The 25,732-nt window shown below is 46.1% G+C and overlaps 1 protein-coding gene across 2 annotated transcripts; it reads right to left on the minus strand.

Moving 5' to 3' along the window:
* Positions 1-1,487: 1,487 nt before the first annotated feature.
* On the minus strand, positions 1,488-13,630 carry MED11 (mediator complex subunit 11). Of its 2 annotated transcripts, none has more exons than XM_083179169.1 (4): positions 13,612-13,630; positions 7,716-7,835; positions 4,677-4,807; positions 1,488-1,888 (listed from the first exon to the last, which is right to left on the minus strand). In XM_083179169.1, exons 2-4 carry the CDS (start codon positions 7,798-7,800, stop codon positions 1,748-1,750), a joined length of 357 nt encoding a protein of 118 aa, XP_083035295.1. In that variant the 5' UTR covers positions 7,801-7,835; positions 13,612-13,630; the 3' UTR covers positions 1,488-1,747. The 2 variants fall into 2 exon arrangements, with proteins under 2 accessions (XP_083035295.1, XP_083035294.1); XM_083179168.1 differs by lacking the exon at positions 13,612-13,630 and adding an exon at positions 9,505-9,624.
* Between the last annotated feature and the right edge of the window lie 12,102 nt (positions 13,631-25,732).

Here is a 25,732-nt window from a genome sequence, read left to right on the forward strand (position 1 = left end):
TGACGACCTGGAACTCCAGGGGCGCTGAATGCCCGGACCCACACCTTTCAATAAGTGGGGAAGGGATTCACACTGCTATCAAGCGAAAGATGTAAAAATCTATGTATATAGCAAAAGCTAGAAAAATGTGCAGGAGCAGAAAAAACTGTGACCTAACTCCCTGGCACAATTTTCTCACTGGGGGATTGTGGGTCTTAGAGGGGAGGAGCCAGTATCCCCTAATTATTATTAAGAAGTGCCTAGCTCCCAGCATTCCCAGCTCTAATACCCCGATGTGATTCCAGTGGTCCCTGCTGCATGTCAGAGAAATTAATGTATAAAATATAACTTGAAATAGATCCAGTGCGGTAGACATGCAGGCTTTATTGATTGCTGCATTGTGAAAGACTACTCCAAAGGACTGGCAATAGGCTGCTTTCTCACGGTGGGATAACCACAAGTAAAGCCTAAAGGGGTGTACTCACTAAGTCGAGTCCTCATCAAAATGTACTTAGCTGTCAGAGATAAGACGGCTAACTACATCCTGCCTTCCCTCATCCGTGGCCAGATAGACTGTGACAGGCCGCATAGTGAAAATTGTCTTGCCTGCAAACTCTATTTGGCCAAGCGATAGTGACGCTGCAGAGCCGCGCATCGCTATCACCCGCTTTGTATACATGGGGTGATTCTGGCTATCCTTCTAGGCAATTTTGACAGATGATCTAGTCTAATCACATTGTGTGTACACCCCTTTAATGTGTAGATCTCTGGACTCAGATACAGAAACTAGTACAGGCAGGTGAAGACCAGAGAGAGAGAGAGAGAGAGAGAGAGAGAGGCCAATATAATTAGGGGGAAGGACTGTGAGACTGCAGAAAAGAGATAAATGCATAAAAGCAGACAGACCAGTGTTGTCAGAGTAAGGACAGAGAAACTAGGCAATTTTGACAGACAATCTAGTCTAATCACATTGTGTGTACACCCCTTAAATGTGTAGATCTCTGATACAGAATTTATACCCTCAATGAATGCTTAATAATCACTGTTCACATTTACAAAACATGGGGGGTATGCAATCTGGGATCACGGCTGTCGATCCCCGCTGACAGCCGTGATCCTGGCCAGTTTGTGGTCAGATCGGCCGCATAACGACAGCGGGATTCAATGTCCCGCCTGCCAATGGGCGCAAAGGGGGCGTGGCTGCAAATCGGCCGTGGATTGTCGATCTGCGGCCCGGATAACGACAATCCACGTGCGTTATCGGCAGAACGGGCCCAACAGCTTCTGAAGTCGGGCCCGTTCTGCCGTGATCCCGCATCAATGCTGTCGTTAATGACAGCATTTAATAGGGAGCCGCCACTATTTCCCATGTCGGAAATAGCGGCGGCACATTGCATACCCCCCATGAATTGGGAAGTGAGACAAAATAGGAGCTTGAAAAAAAGGATTACTGTAGTTGCCCATTAGTCAATGAACTATATAAAGCAATGCAAATTATACGAGCAAAATGTCAATTAAAGTTTGGCATTTATAATATAAATATGGTTGTCATACAGAGTACAAAAAAAATCTTGCTGGTTTATGATATATACAAATGTTTTTTGCCTGTGTCCCATCAGGCCAATGAATGCTGTCGCAAGGCAAACATTTTGGAAAATGTTGGAGACCTTCATGCCTAAAGTTAGTTTAGTATCCAAATTTTTTTTAGATTCAAATATTCCTGATGTACTTTCTGAAAGGTCCATCACAATATTTATCGTCATGCAGGTCAGGGCTGCTCGAGCATCTGTTCACACGTCCTGCACAGCTCCGCTAGCTTTACTCGAGCATAGTCAATTCTGTTAAGCGCCATTGTGCCATCCTTGCGTGCACTATAGCTGGAGCCTTCATGTGGCTGCCCTGTGGCCACCTGTATAGGTAAATAAAGAAAAAATAATAAAGACATACTAAACAATCTCCACGCTATAATACTTTTTTGTGAGAATATGAAACAAATTGGATAAGAGCGAGAAAACTATAGTAAACTAAAATTTTACATAGCAATTTGGAAACTAGCATAGCGTAAGAGACAACAGGTGGTTGTGACCAACAGACAATTAGTTATGGTCAAGTAACAGTGAGAGAATCAACATCTGGGCAATGACACACGTATGCCAAGATATTAGGCGACAATCTGCAGGACAGCTCGAAAATATAGATCAAAGATTGTTTATGTGTAAAAGACAGACACCATTGGTATAGGACAATGGTTCTCTGTCCCCAGTACCACAAACAGTTCATGTTTCCCAGGTCTTTTAAATGTGAGATGGTCATACACCTGTGTCACTGCTGGGTGACCTGGAAAACCTGAACGGTTAGGGGTTCTGAGGACACAGTTTGAGAAACACTAGGATAAAGGCTCAGTACAAAAAACTACAGGGTCATTCAGGGGAATTATTTTAAAGTAACGAATATTAGGCAAGAGAGTATACATAAGGGTTAACTTCAGCGTTGGAAAGATATGTTTAAAAATATGTAGGATATGCAGGATTGGTCTCTAAATCTCTCCAATGGGGACTTCAAAATTATGCAAACTCCATGGCTTTCTTAAAAAATAAGAGTCTCTTTTTTTTTTTTCCATAAAAAACCAACAAGTCAATAAAAATAGACCTTGAGAAAGACCTTTACAGGTAGAAACGCGTAGGTGAGCAGCTGGAGACCATGGCTTGTTCTAGAAAGCTACCAGACACAGTGCCGGAGCCGTGGAGTGTGATTTAGCGACACCATCGGCACCGGGTGGCTTTGAGAGATCTAGAGCCAGACCGGGAGTTTCTGTTTTGAGCAACAAGGCTTTTCACAACATCTCTGCCATGAAACCCCGCCAGACTGCGAGCACAGGCAGTGCTTAGGCAGGAGGGTAGTACGAGCAGCACCATCAGAAGCCGTACACCTAGCTCACAGAACCCCTTTCCTTTTTTTCCACTAAGATCCTGACACACAGGGAAAATCTGAAGGATAGCCGTAGTGGCAGTGCGGCGTCCTGAAGAGTACCAGTGTGAGAGCGGCAGTGGCCCTGTCAAAAAGGGAATATATAACATCTGTGGATAAAAGATAAAAAGCATGTCCCCAGGAGGTCCGGTGAGATTACAATTTTTTCATCTTGTTGATAAGGAACTGTCGGATCATTTTTTTATCTTCATATTTTCATTGACTTGTTGGTTTTTTATGAAATTAAGAGACTGTGTTATTTTTTAAGAAAGTCGTGAAGTTTGTATAATTTTAAAATCCCCATTGGAGAAATTTAGAGACCAATCCTGCATATCCAACATATTTTTAAACATATCTTTCAAGCGCTGCAGTTAACCCTTATGTATACCCTCTAGATTACTGAAGACAGAGGGGGTTTGGGCTCTATCTCGGGCGCTCTTTAAGGATGGCAGCTGTGGTATATCAATAGGTCAAACCTTGAAGGACCTAAAAGAGCTAAATTGAAAAAATGTAATTTTTGATAGACCCGATAGCGCTATCCCAGTGCGGACACCACAATATATTAGTGGAATGATACTTCCCTTCTTTTATTATTGGAATTCTTCGATCTTGGTAAATGTAAATTTTTCTCCCGATGATGTTTATATGAGAATAAAAGAAAACAGAGAAAAACGTTGTCTGGTATGCTTTGAGCCTCACTACATAATCTTGAATTATTTGACAACAGATAAATAAGCATACCAGACAACGTTTTTCTCTGTTTTCTTTTATTCTCATATAAACATCATCGGGAGAAAAATTTACATTTACCAAGATCGAAGAATTCCAATAATAAAAGAAGGGAAGTATCATTCCACTAATATATTGTGGTGTCCGCACTGGGATAGCGCTATCGGGTCTATCAAAAATTACATTTTTTCAATTTACCCTCTAGATTACGTTTGGAAGCATTATAGGATTGAACTTTCCTGTCAGGGTTCAGCAGCAGCAGGAACAGAAAGAGCGCCAGAGACTGCATGGTTTGACTTTTCTAAAGAATATTGGGCAAGGCTGTAAATTATACTAAAGTTTCTAAGAATGAAAATAGGTGATATTGCCCCTAACAACCATATTCTGTCTGGCATTGTCTACATTACAATAGAGAAATAATAGACATAATTTGATTGGTTGCTAGGGGCAACATTACCTTTTAATTTTAACCCTTTGAGTGCTGACATCTGTGAGAGAGGAGGCAAAATATCTGCTAAAAATGCCAGCGTCGCTCACATTTGTTATATAAATTCAAATAAAAAATGTTGAGTAAAAAAAAAAAGATTATATTTCCTATATAAGGTAAGCATTACAGGTCATTCTGATGAATAAAAATGTTTGCTTGGCAATATTTACACCTATTTTGACAAATTCACTTGGCACTCAAAGGGTTAATAAGCTTTAGTACATTTAACCCATACTGTTTACTTGCCCTGATAGGAGATAATACGGTCACCGGGCAATCCATCCTGGGTAATTATCAGGGTTTCACTCGGGAATGCAACGTGTAACATGGGTCACCTGACCCGGGACCAGTTTACATGGGCAGATTTGGATTTCCCAGTTCTTGGAGATGATGACATTTAGTGTATATGTACTAAAACGTTTGTTAGGGAAAACAGCCAGTTCGAGGCAAATCGTTGACGAAATTGCATCACCTGAAGCAATGTCTACTGTATACTCCGCCTTAGAGGTCTTACCTGTGTGAGATAACGTATTTGCCCAGAGAGCTCAGATTCCACTTTCTGCATGGAGGCAGTAAACTGTGCAGCCTGCCTGTCTAGCATACGTTCATTTGGCTTCTCTTTGGAAAGCTCCAAGATAACATTCCCTGGAAGAGACATCAAAAATAAGAAACCCAAATCCTCTCTTGAAACTACATTATTTTTCATTCTGAGATCTATGGTATATTAAATTTTGTGAGACAATTTTGGACCATACATTCAATTCATGAATAACACATACTATTCCATTATATTATGAGATGGGTTTTCCACCTTCAAATCAATGCATAAACGATTGATTTATTTAAAACATGGGTACTTGTTTCCTAGCACGGCCACAATCGTGAGTAATCATGTCCCTTACTTAAGGGACACGATTACCCACGATGGACCCGATTTCTTTTGAAATCAGGTCCATTTTGCCGGCTAGGATAAAATATCGGGGGCATCGCGTCGGTCGGGACCATTAACATTGGTCCCGACGCGATGCCCCCGATATTTCCATAGACTTCAATGTTAAAAAATATTTTAACATTGAAATCTTGTCGGGAAAGGTAAAATATCGGGGGCATCGCGTCGGTCGGGACCATTAACATTGGTCCCGACGCGATGCGACGCGATGCCCCCGATTTTTGCATAGGATTCAATGTTAAAAAAATTTTTAACATTGAAATGGTGTAAAAATGTAAAAAAATGTGAAATGGGTCCATATGACCCATTTCACATTATAGATGTCCCCGTCGTCGCCCCACGATAGACGCCAACCCGAAGCGTGGCGAGCGCAGCGAGCCCGCGAGGGGCGGCGGTACGCGTCCTCCGACCTTTTCATGCCCTACTATCCACTAGGGCGTGGAGTGAGAATAGAATAGTGTGGCGAGCGCAGCGAGCCACCGAGCCCGAAGCGTGGCGAGCGCAGTGAGCCCCGCGAGGGGACGCGGATACCTTCACAGTTATACGCGTCCCCTTGCGGGCTTCACAGGTGTCCGTGGCGACGCGGACACCTGTGAAGCCCGCGAAGGGACGCGTTTACCTGTGAAGGTATCCGCGTCCGCTCGCCACGCTTCGGGCTCGGTGGCTCGCTGCGCTCGCCACACTATTCTATTCTCACTCCACGCCCTAGTGGATAGTAGGGCATGAAAAGGTCGGAGGACGCGTACCGCCGCCCCTCGCGGGCTCGCTGTGCTCGCCACGCTTCGGGTATGCGTCTATCGTGGGCTGCTGTTTACGCGCTTCAATTTGGGGGGGTTGGGAATTTTTTTCATTGAATACAATGTAAAATTGGGTCCCAGGGACCCAATTTACATTGGATTCAATGAAAAAAATCGGGTCAAAAATCGGTCGGTCGCGTCGATCGCATCGCATGCGACCAAATCGCATGCGATGCGATCGACCGATTTTTTTCAGCACGACCACCCCGATCTTAATCCGTGTGGCCGTGCTAGGAAACAAGTACCAAAACATGGATAACCACAGCTTTGGTAATCTATGGGTTTTCTGAAAAGCAATAAACTAAATCAGAAAGCTAAAGCAATGCATTGTGTAAATGCTCCAGCAGAGCATTACAAAAAAAAAAAGTTACCAAAAGGGGGGAAATCCCATCAGTTCATTGCTGCAACTGTGGCTTTCCTTTATCCCTACACTCCAACTGTTCCGTAGTGTAGTGTTGAAGAAAAGGCAGAGTGTCAGCAAAAGACTTAGAGGGGTATTCGATGTGCCGCCACTATTCCTGAGAGCGCGGCGGGTCCCTCTTCAATGCTGTCTTTACGGACAGCATTGAAGAGGGATCACAGCAGAACGAGGCCGACTTTAGAAGCTGTTGGGCCCATTCTGCCGATAACGGCCATGGATTGCCGCGATCCCGGACGCAGATAGTCAATCCACGGCCATTTTCGCAGCAACGCCCCTTTGCGTCAATCAGCAGACGGGACATTGTATCCTGCCTGTTGTTCTGCTGTCCATCAAATCGCAAATGGGTCAGAATCACCGCTTTCGGGAGGGATCGACAGCCGTGATCCTGGATTGAATACCCCCAAAATTTTCATTGGTCCTTTAAATGACAGTATCCTGCATTAACAACTGCACATGCAGAGAGTAAAGGTAGCCATACAATGCTACAATGTATTGCAACAGTGTATGGGCCATCCGACCACCCCAAGTCACCCAGGACATCCCCGGGAGGAGGAATCGCATGCAGACCTTTCACATGCGATGTATCGCATCTGACCGTATTCCTTGCTGCTAGGAGGAGGGCTGAGTTGGAGGTCGGACGGGCAGCAGGTTCAGCTCAAGCCTGACACACACAGGACCTGAGGGGGACATCAAACACATCTGATTTGTGCCGATTTCTCGGCCTGATCCATCGGGAGACTAGTGAATGGAAACTTTAAGAATAAACACAGCAGTCTACAGTGTAACCCATTAGACAGGACCAGAACTACTAAAGACCACTGGTAGGATCAGTTAAAAAAACACTGCTTACCTGGTCTTTAACTAACTCTGAACACTCTGTAGCATAGTTCTCACTGGGGTCAGTGGAGGCTTGGTGGGACCTCAGTGGTTTCATTAGTCAGGAAATGGATCCGGCCTGGTTCAAATCCTAAAGCTGTGTACACACTATGATTGGAAAGAAAGATATGCACAATACCAAAATCATCGTGCATATCGTTCAGTGTATACCCAGTATATCATAACTATGCACACTCCAGGCATAACAATATGCCCGATTGTATGAATATTCCATCCAATCTGACAATATCATCAGTGACTGCTTGTTCTCGGTGTGGGTCCCAGGCAACGGCACAGAATGATATCGTTAATGATATCAGTCAGTGTTTACAGTGTTTGAGTGGTTTGTTTTCACAGCATCGCCGATATCATTAAGGATACGGCGGTACTGCCTATGGCAGTGTGTACAGACCATAACATTTAGAAGGTCCAGATATGTGGTTTGGCACAGAAAGGACCAGGCCAACATGATGAAAATCTTTAAGTATGTTAAATCCTTAACTAATTTACCTGCATTCAACAAGACGGCAGCAATTTCTCTCTCGATTTCCTCTAAAATGCGCAGTCTCTCATTTGCCAGGCTATATGTAGCCATGGTAGAATTTGGTAGCTCAATTTACTAAATCAAACCTGTAGAACATTGAAAAAAATTACATGGCTGCTTTACTTAACAAATTAATTTTTATACCTCTTGCTTCACTATAACCTACAAAAAGTATTTTACCAACATGCCCCTCAAGCCGGGCCCCTGGCTAGAAATGCCTGTACTTACAGATGCTTCCCCTACAAACTCAGTATTACTGTCCCTGCAAATCGGGTCTGTGCGGTTTAAAATGGAGCCAGAGGAGGAGCCTACGATTTGTTATTGGTTCTCCGTTGCCCCCAATACCTAGCTTATATCACAAGAACAACAGTTGCCAGGAGGAAAGCAACATCTGGGTTTTTAGGTGTACACTCTATATAGCTGATAGCACAGCTTTAAGGGGCCCATAAGTGAACTCAAATTCCAGCATTAGCAGAACCAGATGTACCCCTCCTTCTGATCAGTTATTAAACACCTCAAAAAAAAAAGTATCATTGTATGTGTGTGACCAACCAGCTTGTGTCATATCATGTCTGTTGCCCCTTCCCACTAGATTGTTAGCTCCTCAGAGCAGGGCCCTCTTCCCTCATGTTGTCAACCCCCTCGTCTCCTCACATTTCACTTGCAGCTCTGTCCTACACAGCGACCATCTTTGCCCGCATACTCTCCTGCTGTTAAAGGCTCATCTTCATTTATGGCTACCAGGCCCTAGTAGTATGCTGATTACTCCTTCCCTACTTACATTTAAGCTGTAGTGTGAATTGACTTGGGGTGCTCTTGGTTACCTGGACTAGTTTTTTGGGTACTTCCTTATCTTTGTGGCCACTGCTACGATAGTTACGTTAGCCGCTACGTAAGGATTTTCGGCAAGGAAGTACCCCACCCTCCTGTGTCCATGCCATCATCTATTACCATTAGTAAACTTGTGGCGAGCGAAGCCATGTAAGTTCCATAGCATATGCGCTGGCCGCAAAGATGAGGAAGTACCGATTTTTATGATTTATTTATTGTAATGTTAAGTTTTTTCTCCCTGTACTGTTCTATTGTATGTCCTATGTACGACACCTCGAAACACTTGTGGCGCCTTATAAATAAAATGTAACAACAACAATGGTACAGGCTGTGTTTGAAAAATGACAGCAGGAGCTGGTTCTTTATCTCTTTCCAATCTGTGATAAATCCTTCCGAGTATTTTATAAAAGATTCCTACTGTAGGGCAACTGTATAATATATGTGCACTTTGCAATGATCTTTTTCAGCGATATATCGTAGGGAGCAGTGACCATCTCAAGACATCAGAAAAATAAGAACACTTCAAAACAATGTTATTTTCTGCAGCAATATTATACTATTGGTGCGCAATGCATGCATGATCATTAGTGCATGTGCCTTAGTGCACGCAGCGAGCACGCATACACATACACACATTCACCCATGCATACATAAAAACAACATGTGCAGAAACACGGGTACACTGAACAGCACTTGAATCCCAGAGCGCAGGGTATGTGTGCGGTACAGTAAACGACTCTCTGCAATGGACGGGATTAGCTGCTGTTGCAGGAAGGGTCTCTGTTGTTCCCAGCTGCAGTAACACAGGGTGTGAAGGCTACAATATGACGGTGTGATAACAAAATCTATCAGGCAGCTGCCTTTTAATACAGTCTTATTCATATATCCATCATTAGGCGGATGCACAGCTGAGAACATACGTACACTTGAGTTTTCCCCGGTATAAAAATGGCAGCAACGCGACTTCCGTTTCCGTAGGTGCGTGCAGGACACAGCGCAGTCGCACAGAGAAAGACGGGGGACGCAGGCAAGCGGGGAGCGTGACGAAAATCACTAGGAGGTGGACTCTGCGCTAGCCACGCCCCCGCAAAAAAAGAGCTGTAGAATTACAAAGACTGTAAAGTACGGTGAACCACGCCCCCTGTCGACCAGGTCAAGTTATTGATATGCACAATACTTATGCACGTTATTGATATACACAATTAACAATATATCGAGAACATCAGCTATGTGTATGCTCAATAGCATTACATTAACATTGCAAGCCTAGCTTAACGGATATTAGTGAAATGCTTGAGAGAACAGGGAAGTCTTAAATTCATTTTTGAAGGATTCTAGAGTGGAAACATTTCAAACTGTGCAGGGAAGAGACAAAAAGGATAGGGTTTGTGGTCTATTGGATCGTGCGCTTTGAGCAGCCGTAGGGAACAACCTCTAATAGATGAATTTTAGTTTTTTATCAAAAAAACATACAATACCATACACATATATTAGACACTCGCTTGAAAAAGGTAGCGTTTCCTTCCCTTCTTTTTGTGTCAATATTTTTCTCAAAATGACACTCAAAGAGAAAGAAAATAATGCAATAGTGTAATATTGCTAAGTACAGAGATATAGCGATCAATTAAAAAGGTGGTGGGATTCATACCAGAATAAGTGGTCTACAATAATAGGTAGACAAATGGACATTCACGTCACCAGATAGTATTCAGCTTCTCCTCCCCAAGTTCAAATCATCACATTGGGATATACATAGCATAATATTGTTATATTATAAAAATCTCAAGATAAAAACAGATTTAAAACAGAGGACTCTCACCCTACAATATTGTCCACAATTAAGGCTTGATGTAAAACCCAGCAGGCGTCCCTGCAGCAATGGCATAGAGATGGGTCCCCTGGTTTTCCTCCTGTAATGGTAGCTGACCGGTTTCGAGATCTCCTGATATCTTTCTCAAGGCCTATCAGGAGATATTGAAACCGCACCTGCTGCACGATAGATGTTGCCAAACCTTTCTGTAGGCTTGGCAGGGATTGCATCTGATACATTGTATGCAAAATGATGGCATATGGTGTGTATCCAATGTAGTTCTGCCACCCGGGAGGTTCAAGGGGGTATCACAGGTGACTTCTACCCTCGAGAAGTTGCCCTAGTAGTGTATGGGCACCTTTAAAAGGGGCAGCCAGTGACATGAGTAGACAATTTGGTGTTATGGGGCTGGTTGGTTAATAGCCTTGAGCCCTGAGGAAGAGACTTAGGGGGAAATTTACAGGGGGACACGCCAATGTTACTCATACCCATTACTGAGAGGCTCAGGTTACTAATACCCCTTTCAGACAGAAAAGTCTGAAAATCCCGGCAAATACACAGCATTTCAAATGCCGTGTCAATTTGCCGGGAGCAGCCTGACCCCCCTTCACACAGAAGAACAATTACCGGGTTGAAAATTTCTACCCGGTAATTTGCTGAATAACACGGGTATTTCTTCTGTGTGAAAGGGTCAACACGGGTCATAAATCCCGTGTCCTCGACCCTGGTCAATTCCCGGGTCGGAGACACGGGTGTGCCCTTTCACACAGAAAAAGGACCCATGTATTTAATGAAATTCCCGGGTGGAACTGCTTCACCCGGGTATTTAATTTTCTGTGTGAAAGGGGTATAACCCATACAATTCCTGAGTTGAGTCCCTGCATCTTCCAGCAGCCCTAGAGTGCAAGGACAGACCAGGGGTTCACAAACTCAGTCCTCAGGACCCCCACACAGTTCATGTTTTCCAGGTCACCCAGCAGGTGCACAGGTGCATTCATTACTCATTGACACATTTTAAAAGATCCACAGGTGGATCTGCAAAATATGTATTGTGAGGAGTTCTGCAGACCAGGTTTGAGAACATGTGCAGTAGACAATGTCACCCAATCCGGCGGATCAGACACATTGTTTAATGTGTACCCACTATGTTGCTGGCTATGTGCACTCCTGCAGGTTGTCAGTGACATTTTCTGTTAGCAAAGACCATCCTCGTGTGTATGCACTTGCCAATGCTAGTTGACAATGTCAGACTGGGTATACATCTTCTTGTATCTTCTTCATGCCAATAAAAAGATGATACACTGGGTACAAATACAGAAAAATAAAAATAATAAATGACGCATTTACTTGGGCATTTGTATATGTATATTTTTATTGTATGGTTGATGCATCTGATCCAATGATTAAACAAAACATGAGATTAGATATTGCTAGCCTCTTATTACCTTATATACTTAAGGTCCATACACACAGGGCTATTATGGACAGCGATGATCACTGTCATCACTGTGGGGAAAGCCGCACAGTGCATACACACTGAGCCACTTTCCCCCTGCCCGGCACTGTCAGCAGGGGGGGGGGGGGGGGCGGACGGCTTTGAGCTAAAAGCTCAAAATTGCCCAGTGTGTGCGGGCCTTTAGAGTGTGTGTACATGTACACTGAACATGTGAATTTTGGAGTGGCATGCTCAGTTGAGGAGGTGGCCACCCTCTGTGGTTGCATAGTGACAATAGATTAGGTGAGTGCTATGCATTGTGCGTGTCATGTGGGGATCGTTTAGAAATCTTTACTGAATCACAATAGGTGTCAGACCTTGTATACCTGTAAGTCTTTGGTGAAATACTTTTTGCATGGATCAATGTGGTTGCTTTAAAACACTTTACTGCATCAGAATCAGCTTTATTGGCCAGGTATACTTGCGTATACTAAGAATTTGATTTGGATTGCTGTGCAACAGCCAGTTAGGTAACAGTTAAACAGTGACAGTACAGATATACGGGTTGGGATCATTTGGTCTATTGCATTATGGTAGAAAGTCATTTGGTCGAATCCATTAGGTCGACATGCTAAAAGGTCGACATGATTCTAGGTCGACATGGGAAAAGGTCGACATGATTCTAGGTCGAAAGGTCATTAGTTCGACAGGTCATTAGTTCGACAAGGTCATTAGTTCGACATTGTCTATGTCGACATTCACAAGGTCGACATGGGGGTTTTCACTGTTTTTTTACCTGAATGTCAACACAGTCGACATGGACACAGTTTAAAGTGCACTGCATCCCCTCGCATCGCTCGCTGCGCTCGCTATGCGTCGGGCACGGTGCCTCGCTACGCTCGGCACACTATTTTATTCTCCCACCACGCCCTAGTGGATGGTAGGGCATGAAATACCGCCTGTCGACACATGTTGGCTCAAAAAACAGTGAAAAACTCCATGTCGACCTTGTGAATGTCGACATAGACAATGTCGAACTAATGACCTTGTCGAACTAATGACCTGTCGAACTAATGACCTTTCGAACTAGAATCATGTCAACCTTTTCCCATGTCGACCTAGAGTCATGTCGACCTTTTAGCATGTCGACCTAATGGATTCGACCTAATGACTGTCGACCATAATGCAGTAGACCAAATGACCGCATCCCAGATATACATAACACATACAGGCAGTGGCGTAACTAGATACATGTGGGCCCCATAGCAAAAGTTTGTAAGGGCCCCTATTTATCACCTAAAGCTGAAAAATGTATACAGCACATGATACTTTAACAGGCAAAGTGGGCCCCTCTCAGCTCTGGGCCCCATAGCAGCTGCACCCCCTGCACCTATAGTAGTTACGCCTTTGCATACAGGTATACGCTAGATGTACCCTGGGGATTATAGACACAGGGAACATACCTGTATACCCGCTGAGCTGCACAACGCCTAGGCAGCCATCAGCGGTGCCACTGGTCCTTGCAGTAGCCAGGTAGGTGGCAATACAAGCAGAGACAGTACTGTTATCACACAGGGAATATATACATGATCATATACCCACCGAGCTACACAGCAACTAGATAGCTATCAGCGGCGCCACTGGTCGCCGCAACAGCTAGGTAGGTAACAGGTATACAGTACAGATACAGACTGCTGTGCAGTGTACTAGACAGGGGAGACAGAGGGGTTACATATTGCTGAGTGTACTAGGCAGCCATCAGTGGAGCCATCTAGGTCATAGTTACTTCCAGGTCGCAGCAGTGCACCAGCAGGCCATTTTTCCATATTCAGCAAGTCTTTTGGCTGAGTCCCGATCTACTGGGAAGCTGAGGATTTTCCAGCATGTCCAGGGGCCTTGGTTGGGGATGCGGCTGAGGGGTGGGCCAGATTGGAGGGGGAGAGGTTAAGCCGTGGGCCGAGGCTGGGCCCACGGCTTAACCCAGGCCCATTGGCTTACTCCCTCCTCTGTTGGATCATTAGGTAGACTACATAAATACACTGCAAATTCAAATGTATTATCAATTGTTGTGTTGCACCGGATGGTTAAAGAACAATGCATTCCATGATGTGATGTATGCAAGATAGTCTCTTTATTAAATGTAAAAGTCTTAAGGTATATACATATGGAAAGATTTAGCAAACAATCCAATCTCGTTAACTATTTTCTCAGAACTCCTGGACAAACAATTTGGTATCAAATAGTGAACGATTGATCTTTAATGATGGTGGAGGAGAGTGTGAGCCAGTCAATCAGCTTTACCATATTGTTCATCGTGCATAGACCTGAAAAGATTGGTAAACATCGCTAACGATTGGTCTGCGATCTTTCTGCATGCAGGAAAGATCATTGACCCATACCAATGACCGTCAGGTACGCACAGCGTCATCTATATAGTTTATGCACATCAAAATTACATTTAAAATATTCACCCAGGCCACTAAATAGCGGACTGTGCAGCACACATCTGCGTTTCCAGACTGTATCGAAGAGAACTGCCTGGTAGACACTTACTAGCTGGCCAGTGGCTATTAACCACCTCACAAGGATTACCTCGCCCTTTGCTTGGCACATACAAGTCACAGGATCATTATGCAACAATTATGCCATAGCCCATTGCCTCCTTTTGAACTTGGCAGTGGGTGGGGTTAATAGTTTGTGCATTTATTATCATTTACCAGTGTCCTGAACATTAAAGTGTTATTTGATATGTGCATGTGTATCATTTGTGGTGAGAACTGAATATATGTATTAACTGCAGTTTTATTACCCAAGGGAGGTTTTGTATTTTATATTGTGTTAAACATTGTTTATTCATTTATAGTTTATGTATTATTGAGTGCCACCTGGATCATGTTAGTAATTAGTCGTTTGGAAGCTGGCATACCTCCCCCTGGTGGCTGCTAATATACATTTCCTTAAGACCAGCAACTACTCTAGCGCGTAAGACTTCACGGTACTTGTTTCCTAGCAAGGTGCCCATCTTGTTGATTGTATGCCTTAAGTTTAAGGCACTTAAGGCATACAATCAACGCGATGGACCCGATTGTGTGTCAATCACCAGCTAATTTGCCTGTGAAAGACAAAATCGGGTTGATCGCGTCCATCGCGGCCCCTAATAAGGGGCCGCGATGAACCCGATTTTCCCATAGGGAACAATGTTAATTTTTTAAAAAATTTCTTAAAAATTATGTTTAATGCCCCCCCCCCCCCACCATTGTTAACGCCACCCCACTATTGACGCCAACCCGAAGCGCGGCGAGCGGCGGCGTTACGCATCCTCCGACCTTTTCATACCCCTACTATCCACGTCGGCGTGGAGTTGATTTCATATAGTGTGGCGAGCGCAGCGAGCCACTGAGCCCCGCGAGGGGACGCGGATACCTGTGAAGCCCGCGAGGGGAAGCGGATACCTGTGAAGGTATCCGCGTCCCCTCGCTGCGCTCGCCACACTATATAAAATCAACTCCACGCAGACGTGGATAGTAGGGGTATGAAAAGGTCGGAGGACGCGTACCGCTGCGCTCGCCACGTTTCGGGTTGGCATCAATAGTGGGGTGGCGTTAACAAGGGGGGGGGGGGGGGGCATTTGCAACATGAGGGGGGGTTTAGTATTAAAATGGGGGGTTTGGGGGGTTTTTACATTGAAATCAATGTAAAATCGGGTCTCAGGGACCATTTTACATTGATTCCAATGTAAAAATCGGGTTGATCGCGTCGATCACATCGCATGCGATTTGGTTGGCATGCGATGCGATCGACCCGATTTTTCGGACCCGATGGATACAATCAAAATCGGTGGCGCCGTGCTAGGAAACAAATACCGACTTCACACTTAAATCCAGCCCCGATCAGCCTGTTTCTATCGCACTGGCCGAGTAGGTTCTGGGTTACGCACTGGAAAAAAACATTCAAAGGCGAGTGAGCCGAGAGTAGATTTGCAGCTATTTGCCAATCTGCAATCTTTCCGCCTTTTGCAGCCTTGCATGTGGCGGGTTTTCCCTCTGGCGGGGCGGCTGTTGTCTGATTGCAGAGATCAGTTCTGAATAACCGCCAATATTAGGTTTATGGTCCCATCATTTTTTGCCCATGCCATTCTCATTATTATTTAAAATAATCTGTTGATTTCAACATCAAAGGATGTTATTCTGGTTGACTTGCAAGGCTGCTAATTTCCACCTGCAGCCCCCTCGCATGCCGCGATCCCCCCCCCCCCCCCCCCCCCCGCAGGCATGCAAATGGATGGTTTGCATAAACATCCATTTGCTGCCTTGCGTGCAGGGATAAAATCATTCGATAGTCGGCAATCATCAAATGATTTTGCAAGCTCTCACAGATCTGAGACTCCTCTGTGTGTAGAATGTATCATTAAAATACACTCTACATCCTCCTTCTCTGGCTACTTATTCCTTTGAATCCCATTCAAACTCCTCACATCTATACATATTAAAGGCTAACTACTCTCCACCCTTCTGAGGTGAAGTACCGTCAGTGACCAATAGAGGCCACTGGACAGACCAAATTACTCCTTTATGTGCTAAGAGCTCAAAGTAACAGAACATTGCAGAAGCCGTTATTTTGACTGGCTTATAACTAGTTACATATAAATCATTCCTAACCAATCTGTATCTCCCAATCTCTTCCACACCCCCTCCCCAAGATGTTCTTTCTTTACAATAAAGCATAACGTGCCAGTTAACCCCTTCCCGACATTTGACGTATATATACGTCATGGCCGGGATGTACTTCCCGACACATGGCGTATATATACGTCATGACTTCAAAGTGCCACTGCGTCTCGAGACGCAGTGACAGAGGGACGATGTCTGCTGTCCCTGACAGCAGACATGTCCCTGCATGCCCAGGGGGGGCTGCGATGCCGCCCCCCCGTCGGCGATCGCTGTGATTGGCTGTTCAGTGTGAACAGCCATTCACAGCGTTTTCCTGTGTTACCGGCGAATCAGACGCTCGGTAACACAGGTGTCAATCACCGCCGGGCGTCAGGGGGCATGAGGGGGTCATCGGTGACGACGACACCTCACCCCACCTGCCCCCAAGGCTGTGATTGGTCCGTGGGACCCACGGACCAATCACAGCCAAGGCGCGTGATTTAAACTAACGGTGACTGCGCTGCAGACGCCATTCCGGTCTGGAATTGCGTGCAGAGCGGTCACCGTGCCAATCTGTCGTGATACATACCTGATCCTTGCCTGAAACTTACCTGATCACCGCTGATCACTGCTGGTAGCGTCCTGCCAGCAGCTGGATACTTCCTGGATCTTGTGACTTCTGTGTGTGCTGCTGCAGCAGTGTCATAGAGTCACAGATCGTGAGAGATAGGGACAGATAGTGATAGAGAGTGATAGAGAGTGATAGAGAGTGCTATATTTTGTGTCTGCTGCACCCCCTTTTGTGCTGATCACTATATCTGAGGTGATCAGCAACTTTTTGGGGGTGCAGAGGTTTTTTTTTATATATATACCTGTCAGTTGCAGCAAAGGTTGTGCTGCCTGTGCAACTGACTGCTGCCCCCCCTTTTGTGCTGATTGTGCTGATTAATTAACTGATCAGCAACTTTTTGGGGGTCCAGGTTTTTTTTTTTTATATATATACCTGTCAGTTGCACCAAAGGTTGTGCTGCGTGTGCAACTGACTGCTGCTCCACCTGCTGCCCCCCCTTTTGTGCTGGTCAGTTTTAATTAATTAATCAGCAACTTTTTGGGGGTCCAGGTTTTTTTTTTATATATATATACCCTGTCAGGTTGTGTGTCTGCTGCCTCTCACTGCTAATCAGTGGTGCATCACTGCATCACTGATCTGCAGTTTTTGTTTTTTTTGGAGAGTGCAGTGGGGTTTTGTTTTTACACCAACGTTGCTTGTGTGGGTGTCCTGTGGCCGCTGAGCGCTGATCAGTGACGTACAATCACTGAACAGCATTTTTGGCACAGGGTTGATATCATTTTTTTTTCTGCAGTTTTTTTAAATTGTTTTTTTTTTTTGGAGAGTGCTGTGGAAATTTTTTTTAAATTGTTTTTACACCCACGTTGCTTTTGTGGGTGTCCTGTGGCCGCTGATCAGTGACGTACAATCACTGAACAGCATTTTTGGCACAGGTTGATATCATTTTTTTTCTGCAGTTTTTTTAAATTGTTTTTTTTTTGTTTTTACACCCACGTTGTTTTTGTGGGTGTCCTGTTGCCTTTGAGCGCTGTTCAGTGATGGACGTTACTGACCAACATCTGTGCTCAATTTTTGGCGCAGTACCTTTTTTTTTTTTTTTTTTAACCCCTTCAATTTTTATTTTTTTTATTGGGATCAAATTCCTGTATAAAGTATTTTTTTTTCTGCACTACATACACACTACATACCCCCCGTGTTGAAATAAAGTTTGTACCCCCCCTACACTATACACGTGTTGAAACATTACACTTACAGAAACACAAAAAGAAAAATGTCATCCCAAATGTCATCCCAAATGTCATCCCAGTCATCCAGAAGAATGTATTCAGCGGAGGAGGCATATGCCATGCTTGCCTCTGACTCTGACTCTGACACAGCCAGTGATGCAAGCGGGGAATTTGAAGGATTCGCCTTAAGCTCCTCTTCCTCCTCTGCTGATGAGGGACCCCCTCAAAGACGCCCCCGTAGAGCAGCTGAGACCCCCCCCCCAAATGATTGATCCCGTATGGACCCCACCACCAGACAATTTTGAGCCCCAGGTTCCTGAGTTTTTAGCCATCCCAGGAATCCAATTTGATTCAGCAGGTCTCAGAGAAATTGACTTTTTCAAATTATTTTTCTCTGATGATTTTATAAATTTAATGGTGGACCAAACTAATTTATATGCCCAGCAGTTTATTGCTCAAAACCCCACGTCATCATTTGCTAGGTAGACCCCTGTAGATGCAGTAGAGATGATGACGTTTTGGGGTCTGGTGTTACATATGGGCATAGTAAAAAAGCCAGAAATTAGGCAATATTGGAGTACAGATGTTCTGTACAGCACCCCATTTTACCGTATGGCCATGACTCGGGCTCGTTTTGAGATAATCCTTAAATTTTTACATTACACCGATAATACACTGTGCCCACCCAGAGGTGATCCCACCTTTGACCGGCTATTCAAAGTCAGGCCGGTCATTGATCATTTCAGTGCCAAATTTGCAGAGATGTACATCCCTGAAAAATTTATTTGTATTGACGAGTCCCTTATACATTTTAAAGGAAGGGTTAAATTCCGCCAGTACCTTCCCAGTAAGAGGGCAAGGTATGGCATAAAAATGTATAAGCTGTGTGAAAGCACCTCAGGGTACACCCACAGGTTTAGGGTATATGAAGGGAAGGATTCAAGAATTGAACCGCCAGAATGCCCCCCCTCCCTCGTAGGTGTTAGTGGAAAAATTGTCTGGGATTTAGTGCACCCCTTCCTGGATAAAGGTTATCACCTCTATGTGGATAACTTTTACACTAGCATCCCCCTGTTTAAGGCCCTTGGTTCAAGAGGTACAGCAGCTTGCGGTACTGTGCGTAAGAACCAAAGAGGCCTCCCAAAAACGCACATTGCCCAAGTAATGAGAAGGGGTGAAAGCAGGGGAATATGCACCGAAAATATGTTGTTGGTCAAATATAAGGACAAGAGGGATGTCCTTATACTGACAACAATTCATGGAGACAGTACCACCTCCATCCCTGTACGAGGTACCAGTACCCACACCTCAAAACCTAATTGTATCCTAGATTACAATAGGTACATGGGCGGAGTGGATCTTTCAGATCAGGTACTGAAGCCGTACAGTGCCCTGCGGAAAACAAAAATCTGGTACAAGAAGCTGGCCGTGTATATCATCCAGATGGCACTGTATAACGCTTACGTGCTATTCCGTTCTACCAGCCAGAGGGGGACATTTATGCACTTTCAAGAGGAAGTCATAAAGGGCCTAATATTTGGGAACCAGCAGGCAGAGGGCCCCAGTACTTCTAGTACTGGCCCCCGTATTGTACCAGGGCAGCATTTTCCTAACGAAATCCCCTCCACTGCAAGAAAGGGCAGGACACAAAAAAGGTGCAAAGTTTGCTATAAAAAGGGAATAAGAAAGGAAACTATTTTCCACTGTGAAACTTGCCCCGACAAACCCGGCCTATGTATAAAGCAGTGTTTTAAAATATACCACACATCTATGGATTATTAGGTTCATCATTTCACCGTGCTTCGGGGGTCTTGCTAATGCCACATAGCACCCACCATTCATTCCACCAGAATCTGAGCTGCAAAATCCAAAAATCACTCCTTCCCTTCTGAGTCCTGCCATGCACCCAACTGGTATTTTTTGGTCACATATGAAGCATTGCCATACTCGGGAGAAATTGGGGCACAGATTTTGGGGTGCTTTTTCTCCTTCATACCTTCTGAAAATGAAAAATTTTGAGCCAGAACTGCATTTTTGTGTAAAAAAAATGTAATTTTTCATTTTCACTGCCCAGTTGTATCACAATTGGTGAAACCCCTGGGGGTTTGAAATGTACACTATACCCCTAGATGAATTCCCTGAGGGGTGTAGTTTGCAAAATGGGGTCACTTGTGGGGGGGTTCCACTGTATTGGTGCTTTGGGGGTCTTGCTAATGCGACATAGCACCCACCAACATTCCACCAGAATCTGTGCTGCAAAATCCAAATATCACTCCTTCCCTTCTGAGTCCTGCCACTTTTTGGTCACACATGAGGCATTGCCGTACTCGGGAGAAATTGGGGCACAGATTTTGGGGTGCTTTTTCTCCTTCATACCTTATGAAAATGAAAAATTTTGAGCCAGAACTGCATTTTTGTGTAAAAAAATGTAATTTTTCATTTTCACTGCCCAGTTGTATCAAAATTGGTGAAACCCCTGGGGGTTTGAAATGTACACTATACCCCTAGATGAATTCCCTGAGGGGTGTAGTTTGCAAAATGGGGTCACTTGTGGGGGGGTTCCACTGTATTGGTGTTTTGGGGGTCTTGCTAATGCGACATAGCACCCACCAACATTCCACCAGAATCTGAGCTGCAAAATCCAAAAATCACTCCTTCCCTTCTGAGTCCTGCCATGCACCCAAATGGTATTTTCTCTATCATTCTTATGGGATACAGGGAGTCGTTCATAACGATGGGGAAAAGAGCTTATCCGAAGGAGACAGGCACATATAAAAATTTATACAGGGTGTACTGGCTCCTCCCCTCTGCTCCCCTCCCTCTAGCTTCAGTTTGAGAACTGTGCCTCAGGAGAAGCACAGATCAGGAAGAGCTCCAGAGAGTTTTATCTTCTGTTTTATTTTCTTTATTATTTTGGGGCTGCTGTTTGGACTTAACAGCAGTCCTGCGTCGTGGGAGACTAGGGGAAGGGTTCAGCTGCTGGCCACTTCAAGGTACCGAGCTGTCCCTGCCACAGGACCACCGTCCTGAGTGGGTGATGTTACCGCGGGCATTGCGCTGCAGCGCGCACACCCCTGGCACGCCGCACACCCCTAGTCCAGTCTGAAGACGTCAGTGGTGAGTATTACCCCGGGGTCCCCCGCCGTGGGGTCCCCGGGTTATTGTGCGGCAAGATGGCGGCGGTAGGGCGGTGCCCTGCACAGGGACCGCGTAACACCCTGCCTACACTGAGACAGGGTACAGTTCCTGTTTTGTCCAGGGCAGTTACCAAAGAGGTTTGGACATTCCCCAATGTCAGTCTCAGTATAAAACGCAGGTAAGCTCCGGCGCCATTACGCTGGGCGGAGCTTACCCAGAGTGAGACCAGCTCTGTGAGGGCGCCAAAACCTGCTTCCTGCTTCTTCCCTGGCTGCTGGAAACGCCATTGTACTGCTCCAGACACTCCTCAGCGGTGTGGATCAGAGGGAATCTGCTTGCAGAGACAGCTTCAGGTTTTCAGCGCTTGTGTACTTGTGCACTTGCCTGCTTACACTGTAAAGTACTGTTATTGATTACTGTACTGTATTACCAGCTCTTCTAATCGGAGAGCTAAGGTTATCAGGTGTATTGGTCTCCTCCATTATCCTCTGTACACCACCCCACTGGCTGGTTAAGCTGTACAAGATCAGATAAGGCTACACATAGTATTTATCTGGTTAATTTCACACTGCATATCCACTGTGTGTGCGCGCTGTGTGAGGGGAGACTGTTTGTTTGTCACAATGGTGAGGAAACTTACATGTATGGTGTGCAGTGATAAGTTTGTGCCAGCATCTTCATCACAGGTTACTTGTGAGCCATGCATGTCCCCACAAAGTACTGGGGTCCCCCCACAACTAACTGGGCAGCAAAGTAGCACACAGGACAGCTCACAGGAGCCAGCCTGGGCTACAGGTATAAAAACCATGCTTGAAACTGTGACTACACAGTTAACTGCTACTGCAGCACAGACCCAGAGAGTACAAAGGGAGCTGGCTATCCTCTCTGCCAGAGTGGATGTAATTACTCCCACCCCTGGGGATACTCGTAAGAGAAAGGCCCCCTCTCAAACCCCTGATTCCGGGGCTGACGATGGGGATGATGATGATGATGTGGATGATGCAGACGCAGGTGATGACGAGCCTGATGCTTCACAGTCACTACTGCGGGGCACAGAGCCATTGATTATGGCAATCAGGGAGGTGTTGGACCTTCCCTTAGCTGAATCCACAGCAGGGGATGCCTTCTTTGCTACTCAGAAAAAGCAACAGGTGGTTTTCCCTGAGCAGGCTGACCTGGAAAGTACATTCAAGTCAGCGTGGAATAACCCAGAAATGAGGTTTAAAGTGGCTAAAAAGTTTAAGTCCACGTTTCCCTTTGATCCTGAGGGACGTAAGGTGGGGGAGGAGCCACCAGAGGTTGATTCTTCTGTGTCTTGATTAGCCAAAAAGATGGTACTCCCAGTACCAGGGTCATCTTCACTAAAAGACACCACGGACAGAAAGGTTGAAAACACTTTGAAGTCCATTTTTACTGCTAGTGGCGCGTGTCAGCGTCCTGTATTAGCTAGTTGCTATATGGCCAAGTCCATATACACGTGGGCCTCCCAGATCCAGGAAGGTCTTCTGGGCGACATGACAGTAGCACAGGTGTCTGAGAAATTACACCATATTCAGGACACTGCTAAAGTTCTGTGTGAAGCGCAGAAGGAGTTAGGAGCCATTAACGGCCGTAACTCAGCCATGGCAGTGTCAGGGCGCAGATCCCTCTGGCTCCGGCAGTGGGTAGCTGACGCTGACTCCAAAAGGAGTGTAGAAAACCTCCCCTTCACAGGTGGCAGGTTATTTGGGAGTGATTTAGATGAATTAATCTCTAAAGCCACGGCGGGAAAGTCCACTTTCCTACCATCCACTCCACAGGCGCCGAAGCGTCCTTTTCAGGCTCACTCCCAGCAGTCCTTTCGGGCAAGTAAATTCCGCCCTAAAGCCAGGGGTGGTTCAAACGCTGCAAGAGGCTCCCGTGGTAAATTCAGGAAGCCTTCCGCTTCGGCCACCGCAGAGCGGCCATCCGGGGCAGCTGCAGGGAAACCAGCAGCATGACGGTGGGGCTCCACCATTAGCTCCGGCAGAGGTGGGAGCCAGACTGGCGTTCTTCGGCCAGGTTTGGGAAGCCTCGTGCCTCAATTCTTGGGTGCAGGCTCTTATTACGCACGGCTACAAGCTGGAGTTTGCAGTTCAGCCACCTCAGAGGTTCTTCAAATCAGGCCTCCCAGCGTCCCCAGAGGACCAAGTGGTGTTGCAGCAAGCAATCCAAAAGCTGGTACAGGCCAAGGTTATAACCCGGGTCCCTCCCCTAGAGAGGGGGCAGGGTTATTACTCGAACCTATTTGTAGTTCCAAAACCAGACGGGTCAGTACGCCCAATTCTGAACTTAAAATCCCTGAATCCCTTCTTGAAAGTAACCAAATTCAAGATGGAGTCCTTGCGGGCCGTGATAGCGGCACTGGAGGAGGGGGAGTTCTTGGCGTCCTTAGATGTGAAGGACGCCTACCTTCACATCCCTATATGGCCCCCTCATCAGAAATACCTGAGGTTTGCGCTGCTAAACGAGCACTATCAGTTTCGCGCACTGCCATTCGGCTTGTCCTCAGCCCCGCGCATATTCACCAAGGTGATGGCGGAGATGATGGTGGTTTTAAGGAAAAAGGGTATCTGTGTGATACCATACTTGGACGACCTGCTAGTAAAGGCGCGGTCGCCACAGGAACTACAGACAGCCTTACAAGTTACCATACAGACCCTGTCGGGCCATGGTTGGCTCCTGAATCTGGCAAAGTCCTCTCTGATCCCTTCACAGAGACTCCAGTTCCTGGGCATGGTGATGGACACAGCTCTCATGAGAGTGTCCCTGCCACAGGACAAGGTGTTGGACATCCAGCAGCTGGTCACAGACTTGCTGAGGACCCCCCAGGTGACGGTGCACCAGTGCATTGTCCTATTGGGAAAGATGGTCGCCTCTTTCGAGGCTCTCCAATTCGGGAGGTTTCACAGCAGGATTTTCCAGCTCGATCTCCTAGGGAAGTGGTCCGGTTCACACCGCCAGATGCACCGGCGTATTGTGTTGTCATCTCGGACCAGACTGTCACTACAGTGGTGGCTCCACACGCCCAACCTGCTGGCAGGGCGTCGGATTGGCATCCAGGATTGGGTCTTAGTCACCACGGATGCAAGCCTCACGGGATGGGGGGCAGTGACCATGGGTCAGTCCTTTCAGGGCAAGTGGACCCTATGGGAGACACGCCTCCATATCAACAACCTGGAGTTACGTGCTGTGTATTACGCACTTCTGAAGGCGGCCCCTCTCCTCAGCGGTCAGGCGGTCCGTATCCAATCAGACAACGCCACCACTGTGGCATTCCTGAACAGACAGGGCGGGACCAAGAGCAGGCCCTGTATGAGGGAAGCATCGAAGATCCTGTCCTGGGCAGAGAGTCACTGCCAGGCGCTCTCGGCCATATTCATACCCGGGGTGGACAACTGGGAAGCAGACTTCCTCAGTCGCCACGAGCTCCACCCCGGGGAATGGAGTCTACACCACCAGGTATTCAGTTCTCTGGTGGCTCGGTGGGGGACCCCACTGGTAGACTTGATGGCATCAAGAAGCAACTGGAAAGTATCCAGGTACTTCTCGAGGGCAAGAGACCCTCAGGCAGAAGGAGTGGACGCCCTCTCCATACCGTGGACGTTCAACAGCCTGGTGTATGTCTTCCCACCGATTCCCCTAGTGGCTCGGGTGCTAAGGAAGATAAGAAGAGACGGAACCGAGGTGATTCTGGTGGCCCCAGACTGGCCACGAAGAACGTGGTACCCGGAGCTTCTAAGTCTACAAAGGGACTCGTGGCGCCTACCCCTGCAAAGAGATCTACTCATGCAAGGACCGTGCATCTTCCAGGCCTTGGAACAGCTGCGTTTGACGGCCTGGAAGTTGAACGGCAGATCCTGACTCAGAAGGGGTTTCACACTTCAGTCATCAGAACTATGACAAGTGCAAGGAAACCGGTAACAGCTGCACATTACCACCATATCTGGAAAAGATATGTGGGTTGGTGTGAACAGGAAAAGTTTACTCCTTCAGAGTTCAAACTGGAAAGGTTTCTTAGCTTTCTTCAAGCTGGTCTGGATCTAGGCCTACGCCTAGGCTCTTTGAAAGTGCAGGTATCTGCATTATCTGTTTTCTTCCAGAGGAAACTGGCTAATATTCCTGAAGTGCAGACATTTCTGCAAGGAGTATTGCATATACAGCCTCCTTTTGTGGCCCCTACTCCACCGTGGGACTTGGATGTTGTGCTGAAGTTCCTTAAATCCTCCTGGTTTGAGCCCTTGGAGGAAATTGACCTGAAATATTTAACTTGGAAGACAGTGGTCTTACTAGCCCTAGCTTCGG

The sequence above is a fragment of the Crinia signifera genome, chromosome 1 (assembly GCF_055691185.1).
Source record: "Crinia signifera chromosome 1, ASM5569118v1, whole genome shotgun sequence".
Lineage (NCBI taxonomy): Eukaryota > Metazoa > Chordata > Amphibia > Anura > Myobatrachidae > Crinia > Crinia signifera.

What these genes read in the sequence shown, in the direction of transcription:
- MED11 (XM_083179169.1), bottom strand. Translation starts at nt 7,800, where the DNA reads ATGGCTACATATAGCCTGGCAAATGAGAGACTGCGCATTTTAGAGGAA. An exon ending in TGCCGTCTTGTTGAATGCAG is followed by an intron (nt 4,808 to 7,715) that starts GTAAATTAGTTA and finishes TGTCTCTTCCAG; the next exon opens with GGAATGTTATCTTGGAGCTT. An exon ending in AAATACGTTATCTCACACAG is followed by an intron (nt 1,889 to 4,676) that starts GTAAGACCTCTA and finishes TTACCTATACAG; the next exon opens with GTGGCCACAGGGCAGCCACA.